The sequence below is a fragment of the Conger conger genome, chromosome 1 (genome assembly GCF_963514075.1).
Source record: "Conger conger chromosome 1, fConCon1.1, whole genome shotgun sequence".
In the NCBI taxonomy this organism is placed as follows: Eukaryota; Metazoa; Chordata; class Actinopteri; order Anguilliformes; family Congridae; genus Conger; species Conger conger.
Genome location: NC_083760.1, coordinates 29,888,780 through 29,911,031, shown reverse-complemented (window position 1 = coordinate 29,911,031; position 22,252 = coordinate 29,888,780). Strand labels below are relative to the sequence as shown.

The window sequence follows — 22,252 nt, the reverse complement described above, 5'->3', positions numbered from 1 at the left end:
GGCCCCCTAATTATTCCCAGTTGACTGACGACACAAGTTATTTGACTATTTTGGTTTCCCTGCTAATCACTACAAATGAGTTCTCAGTGGACCTGCCTGGATAAATAAAGGGAAATTAATAGTTAATCAGTTTCGACCGTGTCACCAGGCAGCAGCCCTGCGTGGCCTTCTCTCACCCTGAACATGCTGACGTTGCGGCTCTGCTCCACATTTCGGATGGGGACGCCCGCGGCCCTCAGGTCCTGCTGGACACTGAAGCTGCAGCCAAGGTAGAAGGAGACCATGTCCTGCATCTGCTGCGTGAAGGCCGACAGGCTGGGCACCTCAGCCGTGAGGCGGCCATTCTCAAACACGCAGTACTGGGGACAGTCCGTTCTGCGGGGCCAAAACGGGGCACGAGGATGAGGAAGGCCACTCGTTGTCGCTCCCTGTGGGCGTTGCCAGGGCCTTGTCTAATTCAGTGTTTCTCGACTCCAGTCCTCGGGACTCACTTGCCAGAAGCTTTGTGTAGTAACCAGGAACTCACACACCTGATTTAACTAATCAAGGGTGTTTTCGGTGGTTTGATTGGTTCAGTCATTAAATCAGATGTGTGAGTTCTTGGTTACAACAAAAACCCGAGGACTGGAATTGAGAAACACTGTACTCAAGTGCATAGAATTTTGACATGTATGTACATAGCGCCGTTCAGAAAATTTGGCGAGCGTGCAAACATTCACTACAGAAGGTAATATATGTAAAAATATGTAAAAATGGGCCATTTCATATATTAGTAATGCATTTCCATTATTAGTAATGCTTTTTAAAATGTATTTATGTATTTATTTATGTGAAATAAGATAAATATATTTCTATCTTCCAAATATATTTAAAAAATGCAATGCAAATACATTTTCACAATACATTTTAAATGTTTATACATTGTATTTCTAAATATATCTTGAATACTATTTCAACTTTTTGTTAATACTCATGCTCACAATGTTTTCCTTTACCACTTTGCAGATCTAACATGGCTGCTCACCTTTCAGAGTGACTGTACAGTCTTGTTTGTTTTCTGCTGAACCACCACTCTCCCAACAATTTACATGGTCTTGCAGAACTAGCTAATCATTCATACGGTTTTCAATCTATGAGAGTGACACAAACTGTGAGGTGCAGGTTTCATCCTGTGAATAACTAACCATACTTACCTCATCTCACAGCTTCTCTCTATCTCATCAAGGTTTGTGACTACTGGACTATGTTTATCGTTATAGCAGTATAAGAAAATATATGTTATGTGGCTTTTTGAAATTGTTTAATTTACCATAAATGTCAATCAATGATACGAGCGACTTGCCTGATGTCGGAGTCTTTAGCGAGAGGGGGGCAGGCCCACTCCCCAGGCTGACTGCGGTACAGCAGGGGAAGGGGGCCGCTGTTAGCCTGGCAAAACGCCTCAAAGTCATCTGCTAGACTCTTATGCAGGATCACCACGTTCGCTTGCTGATACCCTATAAATACAATGCACGACTCCTGAATAACAGCAGAATGCCAAGTGTATATAACAAAAATAACAATTGCATGGTCAGTACTTTATAACAGTAATACACTGCAGTACTGCATTAAGGATAGACACGAATATTAATCCATAGGATAAACTGTTAAAGGCCCATCCAAAACCTCATCAAGGTATTCTGAAGGACGTTGAATGGGATATGGAGGGATCGATCAGATTATATCCTATACGATCCTGAGGGATCAGAGACCATGGTGCTTTTACAGAGTGAGCTACCCAGCCGCCCACAAATTTCTATTTCTATTTTAAAAGATTAACCCTCCTCACCTGAAGCAATGCCTGAAGTACTTTTGATATCCTGTGTTTGTGCGCGAATCAGCCCCCGGAGAGTGGCTGGGCACAGACCTTTTGACAAAGGCATTTCTCCTCTGGTTTCCTACAGTCCAATGTTCTCACCACACTGGTGAATAAAGGAATAGCTCCTTGAGTTAAAGTGTAACTAAAGTATTGTGCAAGATCATGAAATGACAGCAAAGGCTGGCAAAAAATAAAACATGGCTTGCTTGAAGTCCAAAACCTGACTCCAATTCCACATATGAGGAATGCATAAGACTGCATTATATCCATGACTATAAATCCATGACTAATTTATTTTTGACATACTTTTGTCCAACTGAAAATAGATACAATGCCTTGACAGGAGTAGTTTAAGGAGTACTTCAAATGGCATATAATAGTAGGCTGCTAGGTAGCTAACTCTGTAAAAGCACAGCACTGGGAGCCCTGCAGGGGCAGCCTGTAGCGTAGTGGTTAAGGTACAGGACTGGGACATGCAAGGTCGGTGGTTCACTCCCCGGTATAGCTGCAATAAGATCCGCACAGCCGTTGGGCCCTTGAGCAAGGCCCTTAACCCATTGTCCAAGAGAGGACTGTCTCCTGCATAGTCTAATCAACTGTACATCGCTCTGGATAAGAGTGTCTGCCAAAAGCCATTAATGTAATTAATGTAGGGATGCAGGGATACATAATTGGCTTTGGGTCACCAAAGGAATATATGGGAGGGATTCGTTTGGTGGGCATAACAGTGGTCATTGCTCAGCACACATGTATGATTGGATCTCCTTCACCCCTGCTCTGCATTTGGTGGCTGGGATGTTGAGCTTGCTGCCACATACAGTCCCCTCTAAAAGTATTGGAACAGCAAGGCCAATTCCTTTATTTTTGCAATACACTGAATACATTTGGGGTTGAGATAAAAAGATGAACACGAGACAAGAGACAAGAGTTTACACCTAGATGTGTTAAACTACTTAGAACATAGCACTTTGTGTATCAGACCACCCAATTTTTAGGTGAGTAAAGTATTGGAACAGAGAGTATTTAAGTAAATGAAAGGAAATAACGCTTAATATTTGGTAGTATATCTCTTGCTTGCAGTAACTGCGTCAAGCCTGTGACCCACTGACATCGCCAAACTGTTGCATTCTCCTTTTGTGGTACTTTTACTGCAGCCTTTTTCAGTGGGTTTTGCTTTTCAATCCCCTCTTCAGGAGGTGAAATGTATGCTCAGTAGGGTTAAAGTCTGGTGATTTCAGTCACTGAATTGGCTACGAGGAAGGGGAAATTTCCAAACTGACTGACAAGAAATATGTCAGTCCCGAGTTTGAGCGCCCGTTACCTTCTGGGTGACACAGGCCAAACACGTCCAGTGTTTGTTTTGATAAATCGTGACCCAGATCTAGAAAATGTCTATACTGACGCCGATTTACACACAAAATTTAAGCATTTAATCAAAATAAGGTCAAGTCAAAAAAGCGTGACAGTGCTCCTTTAACTCAAATCCTTGAGGGATCCTAGACGGCTGGTTTCTGATGTGTTTCTGCACTGTGCTTAATTTAAGTCCTCGGCCATGTCTGAAACAGCCTCTACTGTGTCCTCAAAATATGTGTACAGTCTACAAAACAAACTGCCTACTAATTTTAGTATGCAATTTGCTCCTGAATGCAGACCGTGAGTACACCGTTTCAGAAACTGAAGTCAAAATTATCTCCAATATCCCCGGATGACATTTTCGGGGTTCGCTGAGTGTATTTGGGAGCACATTTTAAAGAAAGTAAGCCATACTTTTTAGGAGGTCCCCCAGAGAGGAAGAGGCAGATCGATCTTTGGGTCAAATCGCAGTCCAGTAAATCATAGGAGGGGCAGGGGATTTTTATTACAAGGGTGGACGTCTTATGAAACTTACATACACACGTACATATTTCGAGAAGCCAGCCACAGCAAAACCCTGGACATATGCATATCATCCAGGTACACTGCATTTATAGAGAATCTCCAGTGTACTCCAGTGTAATGTATATAATTGATAGTAGGGAGGCAAGTAAACTGTTTCGGCCCTTGACTGGCTAAAAACTCAATCTTATACATAAAGGGCCAGTGTGGGTGCAGGCTTTTGTTCCAAACAAGCAGTTCTACTAATCAAGGTCCTTAGCTAAGACTTAGCTACTGGTTGGTTAGTAGAATTAGGTGCGTAGTGGCTTGGTTGGAACAAATACCTGCACCAACACTGGCCCTTTACTATGCTATTGACTGTCAATTGCCACCCAACTCATTTGCATAGCAACTTATGGCCACCCCACACTAGAAACACAGCAACAATTGCTCGGAACAGGATTTCACAGAAAGGACTATAGAATATTAAAGATATGGGTCCAGCTAACAAATGTATACCCCCTTTCATTTTAAAACAATTTATAGTTTTTGAGTTATCAGCTATGCAAATGAGTTGGGTGGCAATTGACAGTCTATGGCAATGTATGGCCTCCCCACACTAGAAACACAGCAACAATTGCTCGGAACAGGATTTCACAGAAAGGACTGTTTAATATTAAAGATATGGGTCCAGCTAACAAATGTATACCCCCTTTCATTTTGAAACAATTTATAGTTTTTGAGTTATCAGCTATGCAAATGAGTTGGGTGGCAACTGACAGTCAATAGCAACGTATGGCCTCCCCACACTAGAAACACAGCAACAATTGCTCAAAACAGGATTTCACAGAAAGGACTGTTTAATAGTAAAGATATGGGTCCAGCTAACAAATGTATACCCCCTTTCATATTGAAACAATTTATAGTTTTTGAGTTATCAGCTATGCAAATGAGTTGGGTGGCAACTGAAAATCAATAGCAACATATGGCCACCCCACACTAGAAACACAACAACAATTGCTCGGAACAGGATTTCACAGAAAGGACTATAGAATATTAAAGATATGGGTCCAGCTAACAAATGTATACCCCCTTTCATTTTGAAATAAATCATAGTTTTTGAGTTATGAGCTATGCAAATGAGCTGCTTGTGAATTGACAGTCTATGGCAATGCATGCCCATACCACACCTGACAGACAGCAACAACAGGTGGCAAACAGTTTTTATTGAAATTTGTGCACAATTTTATATTCTCTGCAAAGACATCACAATCATATCCAACTGTATTAATTTAACAATTAAAATTGACAGAATTACAGTTCATAAATAATTTTATTCACCGAACTTTTATTTTGATAAATGCGAACCGGAAGTCTCCAATTGTGGCCAGCAACGTTTGCCAACTTCACGGAGCTTTCAGGACTAGAGTTTGAGACCCCTGCCTTGCCCTAGATGAATATGACGCTTGTTCACAGGAAAACTCCTTACCTGTCCCCCTCCTGGCTGTCATTCCCCTTGAATGCATTCCTCCATAAGTTGTAAGGTGGAACACACGTTTCAGCAGCCTGCCCATGATTTTAAAAACAGGAAACATTCTTGGACCTATATTAAAATAATTAGGTCAACAAACCTTTCTTAATGATAATATACAGTTTTAGCCTATCTTATTATTCGCCGTCTAGGCCTACACAACAGTCCTGAATCCAATCCACATTTATCCTATCCTGTGCTGCGAAGTCCAGTTAGCTCCCTCTTCAGCAGGCTATTTAGTGAGAAGGCTAGCGACAAGGGTTTTCATTACATACTCTAATATATACCTAGGGATGAAGTCCAAAACAAAACAAGTCTATCTGGCATGTTATGCAGTAAGCAAATGTGACGCATGGTGATCTTGTATTCACCTAGTGTAGTTTACGGGAGCGAACGTAGATAACGTAGATTAAATAATTTCAGTGCAAGCTAAAAGTTGTCACTTCGCAAGTACTCTACGCGGTGCAGAACTGTAGCAAGCAGGTTTGATAGCCTTAAATTACCATTTGATCCGATTCGTCGAAGGGCTAAATTCAACCTTCGCGCAGTAACGTTACGGTTTCTAGTAGCAAGTGCACTGATTAACTCGATTTTTTAAAAAGTGTTCTCTATTTTCACACGGTCCAATTCTGCCTATCACCCTCTGGTGGTGATCGAGGGAGCGAAGAATTCTCCACAAGTGACTGCCAGTTCAGAAGATGGCGGAAGGCGAACTGAACGTGGATAGCCTCATCTCTCGGCTTCTGGAAGGTAAGATGCAATTTCGTTTGGCCTCTCTTTTCACCGAAGTCAGCAACTGAAGATGTTTTGTGAATATTCTTAATTTGGATATCAATGTTTATAGTTACATGAAAAGCCACACCAAGCTAGTAGCTAACGCATTAGTTCGCTAACGTATCTACAAGCTGAACGGGTAATGCAGATTTTGCTTAGGGTAGCTAGCTGGCTAGTTTGCTAACGTTTGGAGGAAAAGAAGTACATGGGGCGGTGGATTATATCGAGTTCTACTCTGGGCGCCACCATATGTTAGACAGTAATATGGTGGTTGTATCCTATATTTCGTGTAATGGTATAGGTTGTGGTTTCAGTCTGATTGTTGCTATTTAGCTCGCTAGCAACTGATTTACTAAGGTTGGTTTGTCAGATGTTTCGCATATACGGTATAGTTGGCTACCTAGCTTCCACCACCGAATTTAGATTATGCACTCCGAGCTCGATTCAGCAAGCGGTGCCTCTGCGACTGAACCGTTGTGTATGCTAGCTAGCAAAATGTTAGATAGATTAATGCTTACCCAATTTGTCTAGTGAAAAATACCACTGACGTTACCCAGAAAATGGATTACTGTATTCAAAGTGGGAATGTACACTTGGCGGTACGGTTACGCGAAGGATACAGTAACCTGGGTAGCTAGGTTAAACATTCCGCTAGCTTGCTTTTCTAAACATTCCTCTGGTCTAAGTGCAAGACAAAAAAATTAACAACATAAACGTTAACTTAGTGGCGACCCTTTCTGAGGAATATTATTTTGTGAGGGCGGTTGGAATATTTTAGCTCGCATTCCTTGCGGCACACACCCCCTTTTCCATGTTTAGAACGTAATTTGCTTGGGCTGTCTTCATGGTTTGCTACACATACATAGCAGACAAAATATTGGTCCGAAATTGCGCACCGTTATTGGAGATTTAGATGCAAACAAAGGAATATCGAAGGCAGGGCTGGACTGTTAAGAGAAAATACCTTTGGAAGACTTGGGTGTGCCTTTAACTGCTGGGGATTATTAAACGGCTATTTCAGCTTCCAAAAGAGAGGGATATTGTAATAAATATATACATGTATATTACATAAGTTTATATTTATATAAAAAAATGTACTGTGTGAAGGAGTTGGGTGAAGTGGCCTTCATGAAATCCTCTCACCTCTGTCAATTAGACTAATTGCATTCCAGTGGAGCAAGCTGCGTTCTAACGGAACAGCTTAGCAATGTGATATGCTTTGCTATCTGTGTCATTAGTTCAAGCGGAAAACGGTGCCACTTAATTACACACTGCCTTATACAGTTAGAAACTTTCCAAATCCATAAAACTCAACTGTGTCTGATTAAATGTGGCTCCGGTCTCCTGTAATTATATCAATAGTGTTGTGATATGACACTTAATTTTTATTGTTAGTTATTAAATGGGATTTGGGTCTTTGGGCAAAAGTAAGAGATATTGTGTGATGACCTTAAAGTATAACAATGTCACCCCATGACTGTTACGCAGAAGTGAATGAGCATTTGAACCGTTTGTACTTGGACAGATGAGGTGTGTCTTTTTAAAACCTTTATCTCGTTAAAGGAATTTTGGTCTACAGGATGTCAGAAATGAAGGGGGTTAGTCGAGGGAGAGAGAGGACACTGGACTAAACAATGCATTGCGGTATGATAATCTGGTTCTGGCTGTATTGCATCAGCATTCTGTCTGTCACCCCCAAAGCGGTAACCAAAGCAGGGGAGTGGATGGGACGGGGTAGACAGACGATCCAGCCTCAGGCTGCAGTGTGGAATGTGTTGGCAGGGGGCCTCTGTGTGTTCCCGGATTACCCCGGCTCGGCTTGGCTCAGTGCATTTCAGTTTGAGGGTTTGAGACCCATGAATTTCTGTCCATTAACTTCTACAGGGATGGTGAATTTTGGGAATTACCCAGTGGGCCTTCTCTGCCACCTTTAATGCATGTGGAGTACACTGCTAAAAAAAGATTGTCAGGCCAATATACTAAACAATATAGCTACTTGGAACAGACAGGCATACAGACAGAATGTAGTCTCTAGGGGTGTCAAATACCCTTATAGTAATTTGGCCTTCAACAAAACTTGATGAGTTTTGTGGTGGGTGCCAGTGGCCTCCCCTCATTCCCAGACTTGATGCTGCTGCATCTTCAGAAAATAACAAAGGGACCTGGATCAAAGCAGCTCCAGATGGCTTCAGAACGAACCGGACGCCAGCTACCTGGAGCTCGGAGCAGCTGGTGGCCCCCCACGTCAGGCCAAGCGTGCTTTGAGATGCTTAGTCTGAACATCAGAGCCAAAATGGCCACCCATGGTCCCTCCGTGGGCGAAGTTTGTCCTCATCTCCTGTTGCCGTTGAACATCTGGCTACGCTTTGCAGTGTCTCTAATATGTGTGCGGAAAACCACAGTACTGGCTCTGAACCTCTGTCAATTTTCATAGCATATAACATTTACCTGTATATTGTCATATAAGTTTTGGGTTTGAGATCAATTTTCCATATCATGGAACAATTACATGTATATATTGTCACCTAGGTTTTGAAATTCAGACCATTGTGGCCTATGAAATTCAATAAATACACACTTTTCGGTAAGAGGGCTTACTTCTATAATTAAAACATGTCCCATGAGTCACTTTTCAGTGGAGGTCACTTTTCTATGTGATATGGCAGTCTGCCCAATTGAAATATCTGTCCATTAAAACATTAGGCCAGTAATTTGCACACTGATGGGTTTTGGATGCAGATTGATGCATCGCCCCAAGTTAAGTGGCTGGTCATAAATATGACAGGGTAGTGTAAATGATCAGTGTTTTCGGCTGCTGCACAGGACAGAGGACCCGGAGCAATCACTCGGTAAGTGAGTAATGTGACACAATAATACCTTCTTAAGCCATTTAACTGAAATTCGTGGACCCTTTTTTGCACATTAATGTGCTCACAAATGGAGACACACACACACACACACATACTCAGGCACAGAAGCACACACTGGCACACACCCCAGGTTCAAGTTTTTCAGGATGGTAATTGTTCTCGTGTTAGTTCCTACTCACTACCTAGTAGGCATGTCTTTATGCATTACTATGGAGTGGGGTCATACTTCATTCATTTCATACTTCAGTGGAATGCAACTTCCTTTGGATATGGCTAGGTACTTTATGTAAATTGTAAAGGACTAAAAATGATTATCTAAATATATTGTAGTGAGAGGTCCCGAATGTCCCTGATGGCATTACAGCATGTAACCTCATAATAATGAGAGAAGGGCACGGTGTACAGAAATAGAATGCAAATCTACTGCAGCCTGTGCCCTCAAGTAGTCCTGTCGTCCTAGCATGCACCCACATCAACACCGCAGGGATTTATGGTGCAACCAGTATGTCTGTTTCTCTATTTTTTTCAAGTTTATTTCTATATCGCTGATGTTTGGCTGAGGTGCGACAGGGCAGGAATTTTCACTCGCAAATGAACATTTTCCTAGCTAACATAGCTTTAGTTTGGCCTAATTCTTTGGAGCCGTCAAGATGTTATCAAACTTAAGATATCGCTGTTTTTTTTTGTTTAGTTTTATTTGTGTGGCTTATTAAAAAAAAAAAAAAAAAATGCCAATCACGTTGAAAATGATTACTTAGCTTCAACATCGCCTGTCTGTTGGTCTGGCTTCAGGTGGCACTGGTGACAACACGCATGCCAATGTCGCCAGTGTGAAATGTAAAGTAGATTAGGCGGTCTGGTAAAACAAAAGTGCTTCTTGCCCATTGCTAATTTAACGAGCCTTTTCTTTTAAATTTGCTGAATAGTAGAGAACCTCTCTAAACAGTACTACTGTACCCCTCCTATTGTGTGAACCTCTTTAAATGCACCTACAGTGAAGGAGGGCACATTGTGTTTACATTGTTATTAGTTAGAAGTGAACTAAATGGGCCTAAATTTAACCTATAGAATACAATAGTAGTTTGTAATGAAGAAACTGCTGCATGACGTATTTCTTAACCATAGGCTGCATCACATCATCTTGCACTGAATTATTTAATGTGCCTGGTATGTTTTTGTCTAATATCTAGACTAGTGAAAAGAGCCCTGTTGTGGAACTAACGGCAAGATGTTTGACTAGCTAGCGCTTCTTACAGTGCATTTTAGTCTGTAAAGCCAGGACAGAGTTGTGGGTGGGAGTAACCATCCCAAACCAGAAGGAATCCAATGAGATCAACCACCTCACTTTGGGTTGTTCCAAATACATGTTGATAAAGTACATGTTATGGCTATGGCCCATTTGCGTATGTTTGCAGTGCATATATGTGGTTATTTTGACTTTATTTTGCACAAAATCATTTTTTCCCCCTCCTGTATTGTTGGACAGTGGTTCAACAAGGGGTTGGTCACAAAAATGACTCAAGTACACTATGCTTTTGGAGCGATTTGGGACCCTGTGATCTTTTGGGAACTTTAAGCTGTATGGGGGAGGGGTGGATTTCAGTCTCCCTGGGTGTCCGCCAATGCAGAATTCTCTGAATTAACCAAGGTCCCCACGCTCCTTGAAAGTCCTACAAAGTTGGAGACCAAAGGTTGCCGGTTTGATCCTGCCCTGGGTGTGTCGAAGTGTCCCTGAGCAAGACACCTAACCCGCAATTGATTGTGCTGGTTGGTGCCTTCTATGGTGGCCAATTGCCATTGGTGTGTGTGAATGAGAAGCATCAGTTGCTATTTAAATGCAGACCATTTACCATTTGGTGGCGGAGCTGAAAACCCCTCTCCCTTCTCTCTCAGTGCGGGGATGTCGTCCTGGGAAGATCGTGCAGATGTCGGAGGCGGAGGTGCGGGGGCTGTGCATCAAGTCCCGTGAGATCTTCCTCAGCCAGCCCATCCTGCTGGAGCTGGAGGCTCCGCTCAAGATCTGCGGTCAGTAGAGTTGTCAACTGACTCTCTCCGTTTCCTGTCTCTGGATCTTTGTCTGTCTCTAACTCTCTGTCCGTCTCCTGTCTCTGACTCTCTGTCCGTCTCCTGTCTCTGACTCTCTGTCCGTCGCCTGTCTCTGACTCTCTGTCCGTCGCCTGTCTCTGACTCTCTGTCCGTCTCCTGTCTCTGACTGTCTAGGTATTGTAATTCAGGTTAACATGCTCCTGGCATGCAGTTAAACTTTAAAGGTTTGTCAAATATCTCTCTTGCTCTCTCCTTCTCTCTCTGGTGCACACACTATTCTGCTCATGACAGTTGGCATGTTCTCTTGGGTTCATTTGTGGTAGTCTCAGCCCAGCACCTCAGTCTGACATGGTCTGAAATGGAAAGTGCTATCAGTTTGACTGTGAGGAAGAAGTCTGCCTCCTGCAGAGCTGGCCGGTCGCCCTGCCTGTCCTACAACTACCTGTGACACTGCTGCAAAGGCAGACATCTGTTCACACCGGGGGATAGGGTCACCTCAGTCTCTAACCGCCTCCAATAAGGGTTCATCTCAACCTTGAAAACTGTCTCTGCTACAGCAAAGTAAGGGTTCATCTCAACATTATAAACAGGCTCTGTGCCAGCAGTCAGGGCTCATCTCAACATTATAAACTGTCTCTGTGCCAGCACAGTAAGGGTTCATCTCGACATTATAAACTATCTCTGTGCCAGCACAGTAAGGGTTCATCTCGACATTATAAACTGTCTCTGTGCCAGCACAGTAAGGGTTCATCTCGACATTATAAACTATCTCTGTGCCAGCACAGTAAGGGTTCATCTCGACATTATAAACTATCTCTGTGCCAGCACAGTAGGGGTTCATCTCGACATTATAAACTGTCTCTGTGCCAGCACAGTAAGGGTTCATCTCGACATTATAAACTGTCTCTGTGCCACCACAGTAAGGGTTCATCTCGACATCATAAACTATCTCTGTGCCAGCACAGTAAGGGTTCATATTGACATTATAAGCTGTCATCTCGAGCTTGATAACCATCTTTACTTTGTCTTGGTATTCACTCAATTATCATCTTTTCATCTCAATTATATTCTTTAACAAGTGGGTAGTGAGTGTGTTTCAGCGTTGCATCATAAGCCTGCATTGCGCCTCTCAAGAAATTATTTCAGAGCTCTCATAAGCTGGGAATGCACCAAGCCAACTGTCGGGGTGCAGTCTGCCTGGTGTATGCATGTCCTCGGCTGTGGTCAGCCCTTCAGAAAGCATCGGGCCCCCATTGGGACTGGATTCAGAAAATTAATCGGGAGTTTGAGCTTAGGCTGTTAAAGACCAGGCTGTGATAATACCATAAGGCTGTGGTGAGAAATAGAGGAGGCTCTGGGATGTTCTGATGGCCTAAGTTTAAATCCTGTGTTTTCTGGTGATAACCTACTTGTATTGGGTAGCTTGTTACTCGGTGCTTGAACTTGTTTGTCTGTATTTCGCCCATATAACAGCCTGCTGTTACTTCTTATTGCATACCCTAATAATAGATCTAGGCATGGATGCTGTTGGTATTAACTACAGGCTCAATTGAGTAGCCTACTGGTACTTTTCCACTTCAGGCACTGCTGGTACTGTTTTCAAAAGCTGAATTGGTTGCTAGTACACTATTAGAAACTGCAAGCTTGTGCACAGGTGGATACAGCAGAGGAGTTAGTGGTTTTGTGGGGAAGATGGCCAGATAGGCTAGGGTGCTTTCCTGGCTGTAGTTTCTGGGGGCCCCAACAAAGAGGACCAACTGCAGATTGCGTTCAGAATTGGGACATCATGGGGTGTCTCGGTGGCGCAGCCTGTAGAGCACTGACTGCATGCTCATTGCGAGCCGCAACGTCAACGGTTCGAATCCGACCGTCTGACAATTTGTTGCATGTCTTTCCCTCTCTCTCGCCCCCATTCTTCCTGTCTCTATATACTGTCCAATAAAGCTGAAAAAAAAAAAAAAAAGAAAGAATTGGGACATCATCTTCACTGTTCTCGCTATATTCTCTTATTCTTGCTATGTATACACCCGACAGGGCAACTCTTCAGCCCTTGTCACGGTATTGTTTACTTGCTAATTCTTGTCCAGCGTATATCCGGTCTCTGCCCTAAAATGACGACGTGCCTTCGCCGAGACCAGGAATGCGAGTGAGTGTCGGGGCGGTGTGAACGCTTTGCCGGACAGTTGGCACAGATCCTGACCGGTGGCGATGAAACCCCGTTGTCAGTCGAAGTCGGACTGTCAGGAGTCCGTCGGGTTCATGCATTCCCTGCTTTAGCCTCTCTGGAGCAGAGAGTTCTGTTTGCATCTTCACTTTCTGCAAATAACCTTGCCGGTAAACATTGCATAACCACACAGAAGCAGAACAACAAGGTGCTTTTGACAGGACCTGACTCGCGAAGAGGAGCTTTAACTGAGGCTCGCTGAAGCGCGGTAACCTGAGAGCGTCTGTGTATCTGCGGGAGACTGTTGCTAGGAGATGGAGCCGTTCCCTGAGGCAAACGGCGATGTCCGCCCCCGGTAGTTTCCTGTTCCTCCATATATCCCTGGTGTATGTGGAGTGGGGACTAAAAGTCTATGGACACTGCCAAGCCCTGGTTGTTTTTATCCCTCTACATCCACACCCCATCACACCCTTTATCCTGCACACAGATTTTGGTTGTGTGCTCTGCTCTACTTTCTTCGTGAAGTTTTTTTTTTTCTTCCATTTCTCCTAACTTTTCCATTTTCCCCCCTCCTTTTTGGTTCCTTTCTTTATTATTCCAGTATGTGTACTTTCTTTCACTCAGAAATATTCAGTTATTAAATTCAGAGCTCTTTCTGTCACTCTGACTTACTCTCTATCTACTTCCTCCTCCTGAAAGGAGGTTGTTTCAAAGTAGTTCAGTAACTAGAGCAGGAGGATATTAATGGAAACTGGGCTGGCTCGTGTGGGTGCCCCAAGCGTCCTGTAGCAGAAGGAGCCCTTAGTTTCACGTTCAGGGTGTGAGCAGCCCTGGCCTTCAGTACTTGGGGATCTCGGTCTTTATACACGACCCCCGGACAGGATTGGTCTAGAGCTGGTGAGCCGCTGCCTTGTTTGGCCTGTAGTTGGTTGACCTAAAGACCAGATTGGTCCGCAGCTGTTTAGACCCTGGAATGATTAATCCTGAAATGATTATTGCCAAGCTGCATTTGCATTCTGATAACCATTGACTTTATTTGTTGCCAGAATGAATAGGAATTCCAGTTAGCGAAACTGGTTTGGTTAACATTGGCGAACACCAAGTTAGCCAGACTTTAGGTAGTTAGTGAGTTGGGTAATGGCAGACCTCATTAGCCTGGATTTACAGTAGCCAGCTCCCCTGAGTGACAGAGGCGAAACAGCAACAGCAACATCTCTCTCTCTGGCCAGCTCCATGTCCTTGAGATGTCTGAGTCCCTCTCTCACATGCCACACATTAATCTCTGTGGGCCTGTATCCCTGCTACATTACTGACCAAGAGATGCGTGACAAATGGACCCTACCTGACCTAATTTCCCTGCCCTCCCCAAATACCCCTCCCCTTTTCTCCCTCTCTCTGTCCCCATCAATTCATCTATTCTCTCTTTCCTCCCCTGTTTCTCCTGCCCTCTGGCCCCTGCCCCACGCCCCACGTGTCTCTTCCGTTCCTCCAAAAATAAACCAGGAGGGGGGAAAAGAAAATGGCCGCCAGTGGTATGAAGGTGATGGTTGGATCCTGAGATGTCGCGAAAGAGGGCGTCCTTCTGTCTGTGCCTCTCTGGCCACCCCCTCTCCCCCGCTTCATCCCTCATTCGATCTCCCCTCAGGCGACATCCACGGGCAGTACACGGACCTGCTGCGGCTCTTCGAGTACGGAGGCTTCCCGCCCGAAGCCAACTACCTGTTTCTGGGGGACTACGTGGACCGAGGCAAGCAGTCGCTGGAGACCATCTGCCTGCTGCTGGCCTACAAGATCAAGTACCCCGAGAACTTCTTCCTGCTGCGCGGGAACCACGAGTGCGCCTCCATCAACAGGATATACGGCTTCTACGACGAGTGTGAGAGACGCGCGCGTCGTGTAAACCGCTTCTGCGGCCATCGCGAGAAGAATGTCAGCAAACATACATGCGTAAGCCTGATTCATGCTTCTTCCGGCATCTTCCGTATGGAGGGGCTGTACTGTATTGCCCAGAGACTCTCTATGGTGGGTTGCATTCACAGTTTCAATTGTTCCAGAAAGCAGCACACACTACAGAGGCCATAAAATAGCTTTGACGATTTGCATCGATGTGGGGGCGGCCTGTAGCGTAGTGGGCAAGGTACAGTTAAGACTGGGACCCGCAAGATTGGTGGTTTGATCCCCGTTGTAGCTACAGTAAGATCTGCACGGCCGTGGGACCCTTCAGCAAGGCCCTTAACCCTTCATTGCTCCAGGGGAGGATTGTCTCCTGTTTAGCCTAATCAACTGTACGTCGCTCTGCCAATTGCCATTAATGTAATGTCATGTAATGGAGCACGGTGTACGGTTACAGTTTTTTTGCCATCTTCATTTTGGCTTGGTACGGACCCTCCACCAGTACCGGAATCTTCTGGACCCCCGTGCTGCCCCTCCGTACGGAGGCTGACGGATGAAGCATGAATCAGGCTGTGGGCCCATAGACGTGTACACGCTGCATGTAGGACTTCTGAGACGAGTATAAGAGATGTTCTAATATATACTGGTACAAACAAAAACCAACCACATCTGCCACTTTGCATGCTTGAGAGAGAACAGTTGTGAGATGGTGGGGTGCATTCACATTACATCCATTTAGCAGATGCTCGTAAGCAGCGTGACTTGCAAAACAAAGTATATAAGAGCAATTATGTAAACACTACCACAGGAAAGGTTAATAACACACTTGCGAGACTGTAATAGTGCAGCAAGAACCACTTGTATTAGCATAATGAAATATCTATGAAAGTCATATTGGCCTAACCTCCTGTATTAATCAAAGTGCTAAAATTCCTATACCAAAGCAGGGGAAGCTTAGGGTTGAGGGACTCCAGAGGTTCTTTCAGTACTGCAAATGGTTGTTTTAATTATGCCTTTTACAGAAGTTCTGGAACCTTCCAGACATTGCTTCCCGTTTGGTCTAATTCCCCTTTTTTCCGTCCTGCAGGCAAGCGCAGGTTCAACATCAAACTCTGGAAAACCTTCACCGACTGTTTCAACTGCCTGCCCATCGCCGCTATCATTGACGAGAAGATCTTCTGCTGCCACGGAGGTGTGTTTACACGCAGGGTAGCGAGCAAGTGAGGACTGTGTGTGTAGAAGATGAGTTTCAGTCCAGTGAATGAGTGAACAGAAGTGCAATAAATAAAACGGAAAGTTCCAGATGCTCACTCCTGTCATCTGCTCTTTGTCATCTCCCTCCTCTGCCATCTGGTCAACTTTTCTTTCTCTCACTCACTTTGTGTTTTTTTTTATTAATTAATTTATTTTTTTCTTTCCCTTTATGCCTCCCTCCCCTTCTGCAGGTCTCTCTCCTGACCTCCAGTCCATGGAACAAATCCGCAGAATCATGAGGCCAACTGATGTCCCTGATACAGGTGTGTATGTCGCCAGTCATGTGCATGTACAGTAATTTGTTTTTTGTGCCTCTGTGCTTGTGTTTCTGTGTATTGCCCAGGGTTAGCCTCACTTTTTTTCCTGTATATTTTATTTATTGTATTGCCTGCAAGCCATAAGCTATGCCTGTCTGGTTGAACATCTGGTAGTAGCCTGGAGCTCGATATAACGAGTGCTGACAGAACACTCCTAATTACTGAGAGGAGCAGAACTCTTCACTTGGCTGTCTATCCTGCCCGTCACGGTCCTGCAGAACTGCTTCAAATTTTTTTCATTGCAGACTCTCACTGACACTGATTGTGTTCTGGAGTGTTTAATGGCAAGTTAAATTGTGAATAACAATCCTCCTCTGTCTTCTCTCTCCTTTCACACATTCTCTGTGTGTCTCTCTCTGTCTCTCTCTCTCCCTCCTCCAGGTTTGCTGTGTGACCTGCTGTGGTCAGACCCAGATAAGGACGTGCAGGGCTGGGGGGAGAACGACCGGGGCGTGTCCTTCACCTTCGGGGCCGACGTGGTCAGCAAGTTCCTGAACCGCCACGACCTGGACCTCATCTGCAGAGCGCATCAGGTAGCGGACCAGGACTGCGTCCGGTCTCTCTCTCTCTGTCCTGGTGTGAAACGCCCCCGTCTAGATGAGCAAGGGCCGTCCTCATCATGAAACATTCTCTTTTTTCTTCTTCTTTAATGCTTTTTCCTCCACTTTCTCTGCAGCAAGGGGCGATCTACAGTGAAACACAATCTCCTATCTGTTTGGGAAAGCGCAAACAGGAATATGCTCTCCTTTGAAGCAAATGGTGTGATGTCACGTCTCATCACAGTTTTGTGAACCGCAGTATGATATATTACTATTCATTAAATGATCATAAATGTGGCCTAGTCAGGACATGATCTGTGCTAGTAGGGGGGTAGGGTGTATGTGCTGATATTTGTTATAGAGTATATCTTGTTCTTTTGGGTTGTGTTGGCACATTAAACCTTGTTGGGGGTAATGCTGCCTACATGCAGGCTTTCAGTGTAAATAGTGGTTGTGCCATGTTTAGCTCAGTCGTGTGGAATAAATTAGGCGTGCTACGTGCTCTGTTGCAGTAATATCTGCTCATGGAAGACGAGCACGACTGATTTTTTTTTTTATTGTGTGTGCCAGGGTTCTCTCGTCTGTCGTATCTACAGGTTGTGAAGGTCGACGGTAAGGTCTTTGTCAACCTTGCGTTCTGTATAGCAAGGCTGTGTTGCGTGTCGTATAGTTTGCGGAGAACGACTGGGCGTTCTCCAGTTGCGTCGCGCGCTGTGAAGTTGTGTCTTCGGCAGGTGGTGGAGGACGGGTACGAGTTCTTCGCCAAGCGGCAGCTGGTGACCCTGTTCTCGGCCCCCAACTACTGCGGGGAGTTCGACAACGCCGGAGGCATGATGAGTGTGGACGAGTCCCTCATGTGCTCCTTCCAGGTCAGCCACACCAATCCCTTATTATAATGTGTGCCTATAGTGCAGGGGATCAGCAATCCACGGTCCTCCAGGGCTGGCTACTGGGTTTCCACCCTCCCTTTACTTGGGAGTCAGTTGGGAAGATAGTCTGGCCAATCAGTCGCACTAATTACCTGGGAGAAAAGACAACCTGGGCCAGAGTTGATTATCCCTGCTTTCGCGCCTATTACTGATCCATTATTATTGGTGTAAGCCAGTGATTCTCAACAGTGGGGTCAGAGCCTAAAAGGGGACCTCGGAGAGCTGCCAGGGGGGCCTTGAGATGATGGGAATTATTGAAAGCTTCAATCACAAAATTACAAGACACAAGTATGATTGTACATGATTCAGCTAAATGAAGTCACAGCAATTTAGATTATATGAAATATAATTACCTTTTTACTTTGTTTTCTATGGGTAAAACAATTAAGGAAACTGAAAAAGGAAATGAAGAAGATTTGTAAATATTTGAGTTATATATGTGATTACTACAAAAAATTTTTATGAGTAATTTCATGGGGTTAAATTGAATAAGCTTGACTAGCTGCATTGGAGTTTGTGCAGATGGATTTGCAATGATGAGAGGCAGACAGGTTATCGTCTCTCCTGTAGGGGGAGGGGGGCTAGAATATGTCTGGACACGGGGGGCAAAAAGGTTGAGAACTGCAGTCAAAAGCTTTCGCTTTCAGAAATCAATCAATGAAATGTCAGATGTAAATAAATTTTGCGGCTACCCACCCACCCGAGGTCATAACACGTCTATTCTACACTTCAATTCCCGTAGTTCCCTGCATCATACAGCCTTCTACAGAAGTTTTCCTTCTTCTGATAGTCGGTGTGGTTTCCTTTTTTCAGTCACTTTACTGCTGGTACTTCCATCCATTGTTGTGATGTTACTGAAAACAAAGACTACAGTGCTCAAACTTCTTTTTGTTTATGCTGCGCAAACTCTCCTGCGTTACTGCCGCAAGTACGTGTCACGCAAACTACGCGTCCCCAGACTCGCAACTCTGATTCTACAGGCTTCTGTGGTTTTCCTGCATACGTTTCCATACAGGGTGGGAGTGGCATAGTATTTGTGATATGAAAGAATCAGATTGCCACTTTGAAATATATAAAAAATAAAAATAAAATTTGGTCAGAAAGAGATCGTTTTCTGATTGCATGCCCCAACGGCTTTGTAGTTTCTAATTGGACTACATTGCAAAAAAAATAAATAAATAGGCTACATGAAAGTTTACTACATTAGAATTCATTGATACAGGCCATTCCATGCCAACTCCAGGAAGGTTGCACTACAGCACTTCTTGGATTTTTCTCTTTTTTGGTGTGTGGGTAGAACATTATGACGTATAAAATTACTGCAAACCTGAGCTTCATACTCCATTTTGTTTTCCCGGTAGAACCACTTACTGCGCAAAATGTGATATATTTAGAGATCCATAACTTTGTAAAGAAAAGCACTACATGTTCGTATATTTGTATGTGGGGATAGCATTATATGTTGAATTAATCTCACGTCATACATAAATTGATCGTGGATATATGCTGTAATAGATTACACCTCATTTAAAAAGTGGAATGGTCCACAGTGGCTATACTGGTACCTGCAATCGTAATTTGTGTTACAGCTGTGTAAAGATGTATGAGGTTAGGATCGTTAGAATTGTTGTATAAACAAAAGCCACTGAGTACCAAGGATATAACTTCAACATATCCGAAGTAGAGGGTCAGGGGAAATTTTTGACATTGGTTTCCGGACAGAAGAAATGTGCCTAAAATGGCCAAATAGAATTTTTCATGGGTCATATCTCAACTAATGTTATTGGTAACGTGTTTATCTTTACACATTGAGTGCTCTCAGAAAACTCATTTACCTATAAAATAAAAATAAAAATATGTTTACTTTTGGAGATATGACCCTGCAAAATTTGTCCCGAGTGGAAAGAAAGTGCATTTTTAGGGCAGTAGATGCATGTTTTTACGTATAGATACACATTTTCACTGATCTAGGGCTCTTCCTAACTCAGTTATGGACCTCTAAAAATTTTGCCCAGAAAACATTAAACACCTACTGGGGGAATGAAATGGAGTATGAAGCTCATGTTTTCAGGAATTTTATATCTCATAATTATCCACCCACACACAGAAAAAGAGAAAAATCCAAAGATGTGCTGTGGTGCAACCTCCTGGAGTTGGCATGGAATGCTTTAATGTTACAGCGCATTTTGACATTTGTTATTAATATTATTTTAAAGTTTGCCATCACAAAACAAACAGACTCCACTAATGCCCCCCCCCCCCCCCCCCCCCTTCTCCGGTGCAGATCCTGAAGCCATCAGAAAAGAAGGCCAAGTACCAGTACGGGGGAGTGAATTCGGGGCGCCCCGTCACCCCGCCTCGCACCGCCCAAGCCCCCAAAAAGAGGTGAGCGGCCAGCCTTACCCTGCTGGCCGTCCTCCGATTGCCCCTCACTGTACCCCTGTACCCCCCCCCCCCCCCTCTCTCCTCTGCCTCTAGGGAGCTGTCCAGCCCATCTTCCACACTGACCGATCTTTTCTGGTATACGTGTATATACGTTTTGCTGTGACCAATCAATATCTATTTTTTTTTTTGCTTTTTTTTTTTTTTGTTTTTGGTCTGTATTTTTCAAATATAAATATTGTTGTGTCTTCTGATTCCGTAAATTGTTTCTCCGCTCCCACTACTCGGTGAAGCAATATAAAACAGCATATCGAGAAGAGCAACCTTGTATGAATGAAAAACGTAGATTTTGCTTCGGTCCGGGTGAATGTACGAAACATGGTATCTGTGAATTCAGCCGCTTCTCAGATTAGTCTGTGAACTGTGAGTTGATCTTGGCTGCACTGTAAGACGGTCTTTGATCGACCCGTGTGACCATCTGAAACCTACTTCTGTTAAACTGACCAAGATTGTGTCTGAGACTTAGGGCTCAGTCAGTTGAGCACAAACTCATTTGAATGAAGGGAGATTTGAACGCATGTTGCCAAGTAAACTGTAAAACAGTAGTGACACATGCTATCTCTCTCTCTTTCACTCTCTCTCTCTCTCTCTCTCTCTCTCTCTCTCTCTCCCACCCCCACACACACACACACACACACACACACACACATTTGCATATGCGTGCACAATGAGGACCATACAGCAGTTAACTGTAAGAGTCGAGGTGCGTAGATAAAGCCATGACAAGAAGCCAAATTACTCTTGAGGAATCCCCAGTACACCACTGCAGGTAGGCAGGATGCATGTAGGACCCGCGGAGAACCATGAGGTCAAAGGGCACACTCTTCCAGTGCCTTTTGCCCTGCCTCTTATCAAGCCTGCAGTCTGGGACCTTGTGGACCCACATTGTGGGGGTCCGCTTTTCCCCATCCAGTGTCGGCAATAGGAAAGCAGTAAATGGTACCAACCTCGTGCCCTCCGAACCCCCGCCGCAGTGGCTAAAGTTGAGCAGGGCCTCTCGTGGGTCTTGGCAAGGAGCTGAATGTCTCCCTGTTCTAGCACACGCCATTTTAGTCAGCCCTCCCCAGTCCATTCCACACAACACAATTCCTTTGAACCTATCCCCATGTAATGAACACATGAATGTTTGATCTTTACTGTTATCGACAGCCATCGTGTAGTTCCACAGACCACGGTACTCAAGGTGTGCGGCTTAAACTTCCGTTGAATGTATTAAGAAAGCAGGGTTGGGAATCTTGATCTCCCCCCATTTTTCAGAATTTGGGTTTAGCTGAAGGACTATGGGGCAGTTGCCTCATAAGGACTGTCCAGGCTCTTTTTGCACTCATAGCATAGACACCCTCGCTATGGTACGACTCTGCAGGTTAAAGCTTGGCTGAAAGCGTAGTGGCAGTGGATGTGGTTTGTCAAGTTTTCACACCAAATTCAGTCAAATGGCAGAAATGTTTTGTTGTGCGCCCTTTTTTTTTTTTTTTTTTTTGCCCCAGGAGGATGAAGGATATTCTAGTATTGTGGGTGCTCTTTGAAAGTCTGACATTCCTTGTTACTGTGGATCTGTTGCCCAGTGGGTAGACTCCCCAGTTTTTCGAAATGAGGCCTCATTTAGTTTATTTCATATTTTGTATGTTTTCGAGTTTATATTTATGCTTTGTTGACCTTTTTTTTTTGTTAATTTATTTCCTCATTCTGGGACACAATAGTTACAAAAAGCAGTTTTCAAGATTTGTACAAGGTTCTGTTTCAAAACTCTTTGAATTCAATAAATGTAACTGCAAAGTAAA

General features: G+C 44.1%; 2 protein-coding genes across 2 annotated transcripts in view; one reads left to right on the top strand and one right to left on the bottom strand.

The window, feature by feature from the left end:
* Window positions 1-5,950, bottom strand: part of dglucy (D-glutamate cyclase) — a 17,281-nt gene extending 11,331 nt beyond the window's left edge. Inside the window, exons 1-4 of the mRNA XM_061241256.1 lie at window positions 5,747-5,950; window positions 5,202-5,315; window positions 1,343-1,496; window positions 177-375 (exon numbers count right to left, since the gene is read on the bottom strand). Coding sequence (XP_061097240.1) covers window positions 177-375; window positions 1,343-1,496; window positions 5,202-5,307 — 459 coding nt within the window. The 5' untranslated portion in view covers window positions 5,308-5,315; window positions 5,747-5,950. The remainder of the gene's footprint in view (window positions 1-176; window positions 376-1,342; window positions 1,497-5,201; window positions 5,316-5,746) is intronic.
* On the top strand, window positions 5,516-22,252 carry LOC133128053 (serine/threonine-protein phosphatase PP1-beta catalytic subunit-like). Its single transcript, XM_061241276.1, has 8 exons — window positions 5,516-5,993; window positions 10,781-10,912; window positions 14,743-14,973; window positions 16,078-16,182; window positions 16,436-16,507; window positions 16,943-17,094; window positions 17,835-17,969; window positions 20,314-22,252. The coding sequence occupies exons 1-8, from the start codon at window positions 5,942-5,944 to the stop codon at window positions 20,416-20,418; spliced, it is 984 nt and encodes a 327-aa protein (XP_061097260.1). The 5' UTR covers window positions 5,516-5,941; the 3' UTR covers window positions 20,419-22,252.

What these genes read in the sequence shown, in the direction of transcription:
- LOC133128053 (XM_061241276.1), top strand. Translation starts at nt 5,942, where the DNA reads ATGGCGGAAGGCGAACTGAACGTGGATAGCCTCATCTCTCGGCTTCTG. An exon ending in CATCTCTCGGCTTCTGGAAG is followed by an intron (nt 5,994 to 10,780) that starts GTAAGATGCAAT and finishes CTTCTCTCTCAG; the next exon opens with TGCGGGGATGTCGTCCTGGG. An exon ending in GGCTCCGCTCAAGATCTGCG is followed by an intron (nt 10,913 to 14,742) that starts GTCAGTAGAGTT and finishes ATCTCCCCTCAG; the next exon opens with GCGACATCCACGGGCAGTAC.